Below are 13,087 nucleotides of genomic sequence, written 5' to 3'. Positions count from 1 at the left end.
TTCAAAAGACCAAACACAATCATCCGTCCATTAGAACTAACATTGTGTTTCATTGAAATTGCCCTCCCCGCTTCTTCTTCGTCGTCGTCGTCTTCTTCTTTTTACTATCTGTCTAGCAATACTGCTATTTTGATTGTATATGCGTGGAATCTCAAAAATGGTCTTAATGCCCAGGCACAGAACAAAAAAATCTGCACAACTGCAACTGATTTCTCTCCTAAATCTAATGCTAGGAAATAATATCATGTTAATGAATTGCAAATAAAAAATGTAAAAAGTAAGCAAATGCCTAAGGAAGCTCGTGATATTTACACAGTAAGTGCTTAATGATCACAGTTGACACTGAGTACTAAAATTATGATTAGCCAGCTTTGAGAAGAGGTTATGCAAGGCGGTATCTGCCAAACTGGGCTGGTGGTGGTGGTGGCTAAATTTAGGCTTCAATCCTATGTACACTTACCTGAGAGTAAGCCTCACTAACTACGATGGAATTTACTTTTAAGAAAACAAAAATAGGATTTCATTAATGATAATGTTTCTTGAATTTGAGAGAGGGAATTACTACCTTTGGGGTTTCCTTAAAATTGCCTTTCTGCTAGAACCACAATGGCTACTAAATCTCTCTTCATTTTTATCTTGCAAATGGCATTTATTTTAATGATCTTACATATCTTACATACCTCTCTCGCCCTGATCTGGCCACAGTGATCCATGCGACGGTCACCTCCAGACTTGATTATTGTAACTCGCTCTACGCAGGGCTGCCCCTAAAGCTGACCCAGAAACTCCAGCGGGTGCAGAATGCCGCGGCGAGGCTCCTTACCGGGTCTTTGCCGCGGGACCACATTCATCCAGTGCTTTACCAGCTGCACTGGCTCCCGGTGGAGTACAGGATCAGGTTTAAGGTGCTGGTTTTGACCTTTAAAGCCCTATGCGGTTTAGGACCCTCGTATTTAAGGGACCGCCTCTCCTGGTATGTCCCATGTAGGACCTTAAGGTCCTCAAATAATAATCTTTTGGAGGTCCCGAGCAACAAAGACGTTAGGTTGGCCTCAACTAGGGCCAGGGCCTTCTCAATATTGGCCCCGACTTGGTGGAACAGCCTATCACAAGAGACCAGGGCCCTGCGGGATTTGGCATCTTTCCGCAGGGCCTGCAAGACGGAGCTGTTCCACCTGGCCTTTGGGTTGGTTTCTGTTTAATATTTATGCTTCATTTTTTATTGGTGGGTTATTTTGAAATTGAGACCTGCAGTTTTAATTGAATTTTTAAATTTGTATTTTAATCTGTTATTTTAAATTGATCGTTTTTATGTTTTTTGCTGTGATTTTAATTGATGTTAGCCGCCCTGAGCCCGGTTTTCTGGCTGGGAAGGGCGGGGTATAAATAAAATTATTATTATTATTATTATTATTATTATTGTTATTATTGTTATTATATTGTAGTTTTTTGTGGTTGGTGGACCATAACTGTTTTCGTACAATGGTATTTTGAGTATTGTTGTTGTTATTGATTGCAATAACATGTACACGGTGCATAACAGAGAAAAATGAGCACGAAAGTCAAATCTCTGATCCAAGGACCTCATGTTCTAAATATCAACAAAGTGGGGAGAGAACAGGAGTTGGGAAGGGAAGGCAGAAGTAAGGATAGCAGGAATGAGCATGAACCAGTGCAGTTACAGGTACTTGTGCTTTGTTTCCATTGTGCGTGGCCAGAGTTGAAAATAAGACTGGGAACAAAGTGGGAGCACTCAGAGTAGGACACTAGAAAGTGAGGCATTCACCTAAATCAGTTTCAGGGAATTAACTTTGCAACGTTCATTTAGGGGAAGCGTATGTGGGCACCGTGTTCTTGATTCAGAATTTGAATGGGGGTTGATTCATTTAAAAAAACAAAAAGTTGTCATCAAATTGTATTATGTTTCCACTTTAGAAAAGAGTAGTGCTGTGGTATATAGCCTCATGGCTGTGATACAGATTCTGTTTGTGCAGAAACTCCCCAATTTACATCAATTTCCAGAGCAGCCTCCTTGAGCTATGCCTTGTACTATTCCTGTGGCCCTTCCAACCCTCAAGAGCAGCTTTTCACAGGGCAAAGACTTAAGAGGCTGTAGCTGAAAGAAGCTGGACAAATCCCCACTGCATGGGCAGAGTTGCAGTTCAACCCCGTGAAATGGTATTGAGCACAAAATTGTGCCTACAGATGGCACAAGTTTAATTATGTTTGTTTTTATAGTGTCAGAACACATCTGGCAGTCCTATCCGAATTCTTTAATAAATCACAAATTGGATATTTCTAGGTCTATTTTATATGTCTCTTCTAGCTGACACAATATATGTATTGATCAGCTCTCTTCTACAGATTTTTGTCTTATTACTTAACTAAACCTAGGGCTTACGTTGTAACACAGAGAGCTAAGGAATATTGAGTAGGGAGTGAAACATGGTGTATAAAACTTTTTTTCTGACTGAGAGAACTTGCTGATCATTGATTAGCAGTACTGGAAGGGTGAAACGTTCTTCAGTTTTAACTGCACCACCCTTTATAAGTAGTTATTGCTTCGTAGTATGTGAAGGAAAAAATCGCCATGCTTTACTTCAGACTAAAACTACACATAATGAAACATGTACTGTATACCCTACATGTAACTGCAGTTTACTAGTAGGAGCCAAAGTCTGTGGTGTCAACTTCTTCAAGTTTCTGTATGGGTCTGCTTTAGTTTTTGTGACTCATAAGAGACACAGAAAAACCTACATGGATACCACTCGTGGAGCACAAATACCCCCAATTATGTCAAATGCAAATTGTTCTGAAATCATACACTGCTGAGTGTATGATTGGTGCTGATTACACTGGGGATAGGAAATTGGGGGCCCTCCAAATGTTCCTGAACTTCCAACTTCCATCGGTCCCAACTAGTACAGCTAACAAGGATGATGGACAGTATCTGGAGGCTCACAAATGCCAATCTCTGGTCTACAGAGCTCTTGGCATTGGATCTTCATGGGTTCAAATGGAAATCTTACCAGGAATGGGGGCTAGGACTTTTCTGTATGGCAAGCATGTGCTCCACTACTGATCACCTTAAAAGTCACCAGAATATAAATGGCATTGAGATTCATGTTCTTTCTATTATTGGTCTTGAGAAACCCCAGCTTGAAGGGGAAATTTCCTGTACAAGTGATTGTGCTGCTCTTGTTCCTTCAAGAAAAAGCAGATTGTAGTAATGTCAACTGGATATTTGACAAATTAACTTCATTTGCGTATTCAGTTATCTAGTTTACACATAGAACACTTCCCTGTATATGAAGCTATCCTTATAGAAAAAAGTGGTCCTATTCACTAATGTTAGTTTATCTGTTTTAGTGGGTAAATAGTGAATTGTATGGAGTTGTCCATAGCATAATAGTTTCATTAAAGATGCAAAGACGTGCATACAGTTCCTGGGAAACACAGCAGAATTTTCCAAAAAAAATTGGTACAGAGACTGTAGGAACGTCTTGTGGAGCAGTTTCCTAATGATGTCAGAGCAGCAGTCATGATGTAATAGATGACATCAGTAGTAGGGCATGTACTCCACCCCCATCATTCAGCCCGGACACTGAGATCCAGCGCCGAGGGCCTTCTGGCGGTTCCCTCACTGCGAGAAGCAAAACTACAGGGAACCAGGCAGAGGGCCTTCTCGGTAGTGGCGCCCGCCCTGTGGAACGCCCTCCCGTCAGAAGTCAAGGGAATAAACAACTACCTGACATTCAGAAAACACCTAAAGGCAGCCCTGTTTAGGGAAGTTTTTAATTTGTGACTCTGTATTGTATTTTGATATTTGTTGGAGGCCGCCCAGAGTGGCTGGGGAGACCCGGCCAGATGGGCGGGGTATAAATAATAAATTATTATTATTATTATTATAGAAACATAGGTGGGTCAGCTGTGACTGAGGTCTGTGTGGGGAACTTGATCATGAAGCTGATCCCTGTATGAAGCAGCTTTTCCAGCTTTACACTCACTGCTTGGGAAGCGTTGATGATAGGATGGCAAAGCCCCTTGTCCAGAGGTTCTCAAGTATTCGACAACCAGCTGGCTGTTGGGCGCTTGGGAAGCTTTGTGCAAGGCACTGACGGGTGAGTGGAGCAGCCTACCTGTCCATCATCTGTTGCCAGGTGATTGACAGATGGATTGTCCCAACTATCTGTCACAGTTGGTCTGCTAGGGTGGAAATGTTTCCCCACTCTTGTGTTAGACCATAGCTTAGTGTGATGAGAGTAAGCCACACTACCTTCTCTTTGAGCACAGTAACAAAGAACTCCCACAGCTTGTCATGTTGTCGTGATCAATAAACTTTGGATCATGTTAACAATTGTATTTTTGCAACAAACAACGATGGAAGCCATGTCTGATTGCAGTCACAGTCTTGGAAGAGTTGTATTCATATGTGATACTTTTTGTATAGTTCAGTACTGAATGACTTTGGGAAATGTGCTGGAGCTCCTGTTCTCTGCCACTTAGATGCATGGATCCAGGTTGTGTTCAATTTACTAATCCACACAGCTGGTTTTCCATGCTGTGGAAGTCCTGGCAGTTAAACCGGCATTAAATTTTACTTGTTTTTACTGAACTTCTTTAGATGTCAGCAGCGTTGTCATTCAGCTGCATTAAATGCTCATCTTTCATGTTCTTTAATTAAACAGTAAAATGTTGTTATTTTTCTAACAGAAATCTATAACATGGAGCAGAATTCTGAGCAAAAGAATGATGTCTCTGCTCCCAGTTACCTGAATTTGCACAGTTCTTCAGCAAAATCACAGCCAAGAGAACAGGCCATTCAGACTAAAAGTGAACAGCTAAACTGTTCTGATCAGCCATCATCCAGTTTAAGCATTATGCAAACTGCTTGTACCAAAACTTTGCAGCTACGTAATGTCACTGTCTCTTGCACTGATAGAAGGTTAAGGTAAGCAAGCTGTTCATTTGAGGCTTTTAAAAGCTCAGGGAAGCATTCAGCATCACACGAAGGTGATCTTTTGCCAGTGGAAGCTTTTTGGCTTCCCCCTAAGGAATGATCCCTCCTCTTCCCCATACACATTGTTCCACGGGTTCTAGTGACCCCACACCAAGCAAATTTTGAAGGCACATGGGGGAGAAGAAGGAGGGAATCCCCATAGTGCATGTGGAAGTCCTTATGTAGAGCTTTTGCTGGCGGAAATTGGTTGAACCCCACCTTCAGTTTCTTTTATTATCACGGGATTCAACTTCTTAAATAAGCTAACAAGAATTCAGTGGGCAGTTGTAGAAAACTGATGGGATGAGACTGGTGTACACTGATTGAGACTCTTTGCAGAGCAGGAACAGGTATCTCATCGGACAGAAAGGAAGACACATCTGCACATGCTTTGTGCATTTATAGCAAATGGTTTATAGAAAACTTTACAAAACAGTGCTATGGATGTAAATTTAAGAAGCAGCAGTTTCTGCATTGCATTTCTTGAAAGTTTTAAAAATCCAGGAACAACTATGAACGTGTGAAGTGGTATAAAACTGCCACCTGGGTCTTGCACAGAGGCTTTCCCCCCAGTCTTCCTTCCTTCAAACCTATGCCAGGAAATGAAGATGGGGCCTTCTGGATGCAATGTGTGTGTTTTACTACGCAGCTTTGGTCCTGCCCCTGAATGTAGCAAGTATCTCGTTGAATGAGAAGATTCTTTGTTGAATGAACTGATCAATGAAGTTTTTCTTCCCTTTTTCATTCTAGCTCTGCTGAAAAGCAAGGAAGAGAAGTTATGCCTGACAGCATGAATCCTTTTCATGTCACTGCAAACCTAGATAAAGAAAAGGATATTGCATTCCTCTTAAAGGAATTGGACGTTCTAAGGGCAAACAATAAAAAGGTACAATGAAATATTCTAAGCCTATTAACCTACTCTAATTTTTCTTTATTGTTTGTTTTGATTGACAAGATACAGCTTTCTTTTGTTGCATGGATCATTTGATTCACGGTTTGTTAATCTTTCTATATTCTTCTCGTCTGCCTTTTTGTTTTTGTTTTAAAATCAGTGACATCACAGATAGTGCCATCTAGATTCTTTTGCAGTTCTTTTTGGCTCAGATTTGGAAATTTGGAAAGGCTGGCCTTGTTCAGAAACTACTATGATTTAATTAAACACTCTGAATAACCTGGATCAAAGCTGATAGAAAGAGACCCCCATGTAACAAAGCAAACTCTTTGGTTTGCAGTGATGATTAAGAGATCCATTGTACATTAAAAATTGTACATATTTACAATATTTTTCCACTTCTCAGAACAGTCAGTCTGTGCAAGGTTTTTGAAGTTATCAGATTAAGCATCCCTCAAATGTGCTTTGTTATACTAACAGCAATCTATTTTTCATAAATTAAATGGTAAAATCCCCAGTAAATTGTTTTCCAGATATAATCACACTTCATTATCAAAATAATACTGTTAAATTAACCATTACATTTTTTTGTTAAGTGATAGAAGTGCATTGTGGATTTTAGAATGAAGATAGTAACAAAATAGGTTAGAAGTTACAGATTGTTATTGATCTCAAGTGCTGAAAAATATGTCTGCATTACACTTCTGTTCAAATGCAACATTGTTTTCATTATGAAGGATATACAGTGGTACCTTGGGTTAAGAACTTAATTTGTTCTGGAGGTCTGATCTTAACCTGAAACTGTTCTTAACCTGAAGCACCACTTTAGCTAATGGGACCTCCTGCTGCTGCTGCGCCGCCAGAGCATGATTTCTGTTCTTATCCTGAAGCAAAGTTCTTAACCTGAAGCGTTATTTCTCGGTTAGCGGAGTCTGTAACCTGAAGCGTCTGTAACCTGAGGTACCACTGTATACACTCTGAAGAGAAACCAGAGCGTGGAGACATATCCAAATTTACTGATTATTTTTTGCTCAGTTTATTTGAAGTTCCTTATATGGAGTAATTGAAACCTCTGCTGCAATGTTTATTAGCTCCCTTGACTTTTAAGACCACAATTTTGCAGTGCTGTTGTATGTATGTATGTATGTATGTATGTATGTATGTATGTATGCTTATTATTACTATTTATTCCATTTATAATCTCACCCTTAATCAAGAGATTTCAGAGCATGCTGCAAAAAACACCAGTAAAATCATTAAAACACAAGTTTAAAACAGGCAAAAATTAACAAAGCACAGGTAAACAACAAATATGAAATCAGTAGCAATAGGCATATTAACTCATATTAACTTTCCAAATGTTTTGGCCATATGGCTTAGCGTGGTTTGTTTGTTTGTTTGTTTGCTCTTGTTGTTAATAACCACTTATCTGTGCTGTACAATATGGAATGTTTGACGTAGCACTGGAGCTACAGTTGGGTGGGGTTAGGGATGAGAAAAATCTATTTAATTATGTGAATAATGTTCTGTTACCACCCCTGAATTATGCTATAGATTAGGGTGAGCAATTCATGTTCTGGAATTGGTAACCACACCTGAAAACTCAACCAGGCAAATTAGCACACTTTGGGGATCTTGACCTTTTGCTTAAGGCTGCAATACTTTGCACCCTTTCTAGCGGGTAAGTTCTGCTGAGCTCCAAAAACTTCCCTTCTCTAGTCAACATGCTTTAGGATTGTTCTCTTTGTGTGTATGGTAGGTAAGTTAAGAGTTTGTGAAATTAAATCTGGAGTATAGGTTCCTTTCCCTTCGTAACGTATCAGGATGGAAGTGGGCGGCAATTTCATTTTTAAAGTTATTTATATGAAAACAAAAATGTAAGAATTGTGTTTACGTTGCTTGATGTTTGTTGAGAGAGTCATTTTGTGAGAACGAAATGCATCTCTTTCTTGCAAGTTAATATTGTGCCCGTGCACTTTTACATACCAATAACAATGTCGCTGTTTCGACTCTTCAGCTTCAGGAGCAGCTGTCTGAAAAAGACAAGGAGCTGAAGACAATAAAGCTGGACTTAGAGCTGCAGGAGAGAGTGGCAGAAGCAAAGATTGCGGAAAAGGCTGCAGGTGCAGTAGATGAGCGTTTAACAGATGGCCATAGGGCTCCTACAGCCCGCTCGGTTGCTATATGACGTGGCCTAATGAACATTAGATGTATTTGCTAAAGGAGGGGTGCTTTGACTTCATTATATGAGGCTGTTTAAAGTTGCTTGGAAAAGAGGTGGCTTTAACATCCTGGTACTGGTATTAGTAAGAGCTTTACCTGTATTCATACTGATTTGGGCATTAAATGAATTGTTAGCACCATGTCAATCCAATCACAAAAAGGTTGTTTGTTTTGTTGGAAGGTCCTGAACAAACAAGGGAAATAATGATTACCAAGGCCACTACCTTTCAACCAGCAGTTCAAATACCCACTTATTGTTTTAGCTTGTTCAGAGAGATGCTACCACCCCTCCTTCCACACACCTTTGTATGGAGATCCTCATGTTTCTCTCAGCTGGAGACCCGAACCTCTGTTTGGTGAGCAGGGAATTCAGGTTTTTAACCAATGAAAGAAATGTTGCTTTAGAGTGATGATAGATCTTCAGCCAGTGGCTTGGTTCACGCATCATACTGAGGCCAAACCACAGTTTCCTGGGAGATGTATCAATACAATGCCCAGGATCGGTATCAGGGCCAGACCGCCACCATCTCTTGATCAGCTGAGAACCAGGCAGTTTAAGGAAGCCCGCTTCTCAGCTGATCAAGTTTCCTGCCTCCATCTTGTGCCAGTAATAACAGTAATATCTGTTATCTGGTTTCCTTTCTTTCTCTCCAGCTGTCCAGGTTAGGGAAGTGTTATTGACATTTTGACTCCTTTTCTCAACCTCATTCAGCCCTCTGCCCTCCAGTATCCTCCTTTAGTTTTAGCCTCTCCCTGCCCCTATCACCTGCATGACCCTTTCTTCCCAGTCGTCTCCTGCATTCCAACTTGAAGGCTATGTTCTATTTTCTTTAACGAATTGCATATTCATATTCAGGGTCTTGGTGTTAGTTCCTCATCTTAGAAAACTCTTTTGGCTGTGGCTCATCATGACTATTGGCTAAATATCATAAATATGATAGCCATGTTCAAATATATAAAAGGATGTTATATAGAGGAGGGAGAAAGGTTTTTTCTGCTGCTCCAGAGAAGAGGACACGGGGCAATGGATTCAAACTACAAGAAAGAAGATTCCACCTAAACATTAAGAAGAACTTCCTGACAGTAAGAGCTGTTCGACAGTGGAATTTGCTGCCAAGGAGTGTGGTGGAGTCTCCTTCTTTGGAGGTCTTTAAGCGGAGGCTTGACAGCCATCTGTCAGGAATGCTTTGATGGTGTTTCCTGCTTGGCAGGGGGTTGGACTAGATGGCCATTGTGGTCTCTTCCAACTCTATGATTCTATGATTCTAAGTTCCTTGAGTATATATATGTAATGGTAAACTTATGTAGACAAGGACTCTTGGTGACAATGTTATGAAGCTGGTAAGAGGTTTGAAAAAGAAACGGGAATATGGCTTCTTCGCTAGCATTATTGTGAAAATGTTGTAACATTATTAAAGCTAATTCTCAGTAATATGCGTAATAGTAGTGAATCTGACTGGGTAGATATCATTCCCATCTCATTGGCAAAGTGAATGGAAGTGGGTTGGGGAATAGTGTAGAATTTTCAGTTGATTGGCTTTCTACAGTGTCAGTAAAGAGATTGGTTGATATTACCAACATTTGTAAGATAGGCTAGCCATTCTGAATCACAATGGCAGAACCCTAAATATTCGCAACACAAATTAAATACACATTTAAAGTAACCCTAAAGCTTTCTTAACATATATTTTTAAAACTACCATAAAACCCTTACTTAGATCATAGTTACATCTTGATTATCTACCAACTAAACATTTACAGGATGTGAACTGTTTGGATTAAATTCCAAGTTATATGTTTGTTTTGGGGATGTTTGCACAGCGTTTTACTTCTGTGTATATAATAGAGAAATATTTTATTCGGTGTAGACTTTCTTTGCTCATTCAAGCTCATGGAGGAAAACTGGATAAAAAAAACACATGTGCCATAATCCACCAGGGTGATCTGTGCACAGAAGTGGCATATGGATGGATGGTTCCCTGGGTAAGATCCTGCACGCTGTTTATGGAGGATCCCATATCCTGCACTTGAAGGTGGCACATACTGTGTGGTTTGCTGAACTGTATAGATTTTGCTTCTATTTTTTAAAAAAAAATCTCAAAAGCAGCTTTTTCCTAGATGTATTTGAATTAAGATAGGTTAGTTTGGGTTGTCTTCAAAAGAAGGTAATATGTTGCTGGGATTCACTAGTGTTAATCACTGCAGTTGGTATTAAACTAAGTTTTATTCAGGGTGGACCTACTGAAATTAATGGACCTAACTTAAACATGTTTATTAATTTCAATGAGTTTACTCTGAGTAAAACCTAGTTGCTTAATACCCATAATTGTGTGCTTTGCTTATCATATTTAGATTCCACTTTTACATCCAGATACAACATACAGATGGATGTTTATCTTACATTTGAAATTGTGATAAAATCATGACAGAAGAGCGTGTAATAAAAGGCACTGGGGAAGTGTGTTATAAAACTTTTACCTTGTACTTTGAGAAGGATCTTAAAATAATAAAACTCAAGCTGAAAAGCCTTTGTTAATATGAAACAGGGAGGAAGAGTACAAAATACAGAATGTTGATCCCTATATAATCACTAAAACAATATTTTCATCAATTTATCAAAGCTGTGATGTAACTTTTATAAATATTATCTATGTCTAACAAACATGTATCTTTGTGTGTGTGTGTGCGTGCGCGTGTGCGCGCACGCACACACACACACACACACACACATTTGAAAGAAACACACATGCAAAAAGTTTTCCCTGGAATTTCCATAGTAGCCAATCAGGCTGTTGACAAAACTGGCTTTGAAATTCGAAAGCAGCTTGCCTTGTTAGTATGATTCCTGCTTTTGGGTGTTTGAGAAGAGGTTAGTGGGAGAAATAATGCGAGGAAGCAGATGGAGAATTAAAACAGCAGGGAAATACAGCTAGGGTAGAAAATATGCACACCATCAATGTGGATGTTCATGTTAGCATACAAAGAAAATATGCATAGGTCTGGACTTTGGACCTATGTTCAAGTCTCATCCCAGCCATCAATTTACTGGATGGTTTTAGATGAGTCCTAGCATTTTATGGGACACTGGTGGCACTGTAGGTTAAACCACAGAGCCTAGGGCTTGCCAATCAGAAGGTCGGTGGTTTGAATCCCCGCAACGGGGTGAGCTACCATTGCTCAGTCCCTGCTCCTGCCAACCTAGCAGTTCAAAGGCATGTCAAAATGCAAGTAGATAAATATGTGTAGGTACTGCTCCAGTAGGAAGGTAAACGGCGTTTCCATGCGCTGCTCTGGTTTGCCAGACGCGGCTTAGTCATGCTGGCCACATGACCCAGAAGCTGTACGCCAGCTCCCTTGGCCAATAAAGCGAGATGAGCACCACAACCCAAGAGTTGTCCACGACTGGACCTAATGGTCAGGGGTCCTTTACCTTGCATTTTATATATCTGGGTAGAAAATGGGAATAATAATATTCAATCCTTTCACATTTAAAAAGCTGGGTTAAACATTTTTGTATTAGTATACATTTGGTTTTGTACAAAGTTAGACCCTGGGTTTGGGAATCTGTGTGCTACATGCCCCTTTAGAAATATTGGGGCATGTTTTAGAAGAAATGGTCAGTTGACCAACTCAGTTCTGTGGCCACTAGAGGCTGCTATTCCTTCTTAGTGTTTAGTTATTATATTCATTCGTTCGTTTAATTATTTAAAGCATTTTCCTCTGCTCTTCAGCCAAAAAGCCTCCCAGAGCAAATTGCAAATTGTGCCTTCCGGACAATCCCTTCAGGATTACAATATAAAAAGACATAGGAAGCTGCCTTGTATTGGGTCAGGCCATTGACTCAACTCAGTATTGTCTGCACTGTCTGGCATTGTGGGACTTTTACCTGGAGATGCTGGAGATTGAATATGGGCTTTTGAATGTGAAGTGGATGCTCTCCCAGTGAGGATAAAAGCAAAAGTTCTTACAATGACTGGCTGCAATGGAAACAATTAAAGGAAAGAAGAAGCCCAAAGTTGCTGGTTTCTCAGCTGGCCAGAAGCACTGTCCCTGCTTTCCATCTCCTGATGCTGATGGAACGATTGTTGCAAGATGACAATTAGTGTTTCACAACTTCCTATAGTTGAAGGGAAAGAGGTATATATGTCAAAGGTGTGAAAGCAGGAATGGAATGGAAGGTGGATGGAAGAAGAGGAAATGTGGCAGGGGGTTGGACTGGATGGCCCTTGTGGTCTCTTCCAACTCTGATTCTACGTAACTAGAGAACAAAAACGTTAGGGGAACCCAGAGGCTGAGAAACCACACAAGGTGTCAATATGCCTACTTCTGAAGCAGATTAATGTTAAATGGATGTGTGATTTAAGGAGACAAACTCATGTTAGTAGCTTCAAGAACACTGTCCAACCATCTCATCCTCTGCCGTCCCCTTCTCCTTGTGCCCTCCATCTTTCCCAACATCAGGGTCTTTTCTAGGGAGTCTTCTCTTCTCATTAGGATTAGTAGAACGTTTTTGTCATCTGATACACAAACTATATGTTCTGGTTTCCAAGGAACTGAGATATCCTTGTGACACATAGCTTCACAACATGAAGACTCGCCAAATACCCACCACTTGTGTTTGTGTGTGTGTGTGTAAAAATAAAATCCATGCAGTCAATATTTTGTGGAAGAAACCTTGGAAACAGATTTGATGCTGTAATTTTGATCATTATGTCCAATTAAGAATGAAGCTGTCTGTGGAGTCCTCTGTTAAATCTTCTTAATGTTATGATTTGTCTTTTCACTTAAAAATGTGTGTGGTTTTTTTAAATATTACCAGCCTTACATTCTTGAGCATGCAGATAGTCCACTGAAGGCTAGCAGGCTAATTCCTGGAGATGGCACCAGGTTTTACCCGATGAGTAATGTGTTGTACATAGGGTACATGACTCTCATATCAGATCTAAATCAGTGTTGACCATATCTGAAATGGG

The 13,087-nt window shown here is 40.1% G+C and overlaps 1 protein-coding gene across 4 annotated transcripts in view; it reads left to right on the top strand.

The window, feature by feature from the left end:
- MIPOL1 (mirror-image polydactyly 1) overlaps positions 1-13,087 on the top strand; it is a 182,224-nt gene that overhangs the window by 42,601 nt on the left and 126,536 nt on the right. For all 4 annotated transcript variants that reach the window (XM_033143194.1, XM_033143178.1, XM_033143187.1 and 1 more), the window contains 3 exons: positions 4,714-4,951; positions 5,750-5,885; positions 7,909-8,014. In XM_033143194.1, coding sequence (XP_032999085.1) covers positions 4,714-4,951; positions 5,750-5,885; positions 7,909-8,014 — 480 coding nt within the window. The remainder of the gene's footprint in view (positions 1-4,713; positions 4,952-5,749; positions 5,886-7,908; positions 8,015-13,087) is intronic.

The sequence above is a fragment of the Lacerta agilis genome, chromosome 1 (assembly GCF_009819535.1).
Source record: "Lacerta agilis isolate rLacAgi1 chromosome 1, rLacAgi1.pri, whole genome shotgun sequence".
Taxonomy (NCBI): Eukaryota; Metazoa; Chordata; class Lepidosauria; order Squamata; family Lacertidae; genus Lacerta; species Lacerta agilis.
The sequence above is the reverse complement of the archived record's forward strand: the minus strand, read 5'-3'. Positions and strand labels throughout refer to the sequence as shown.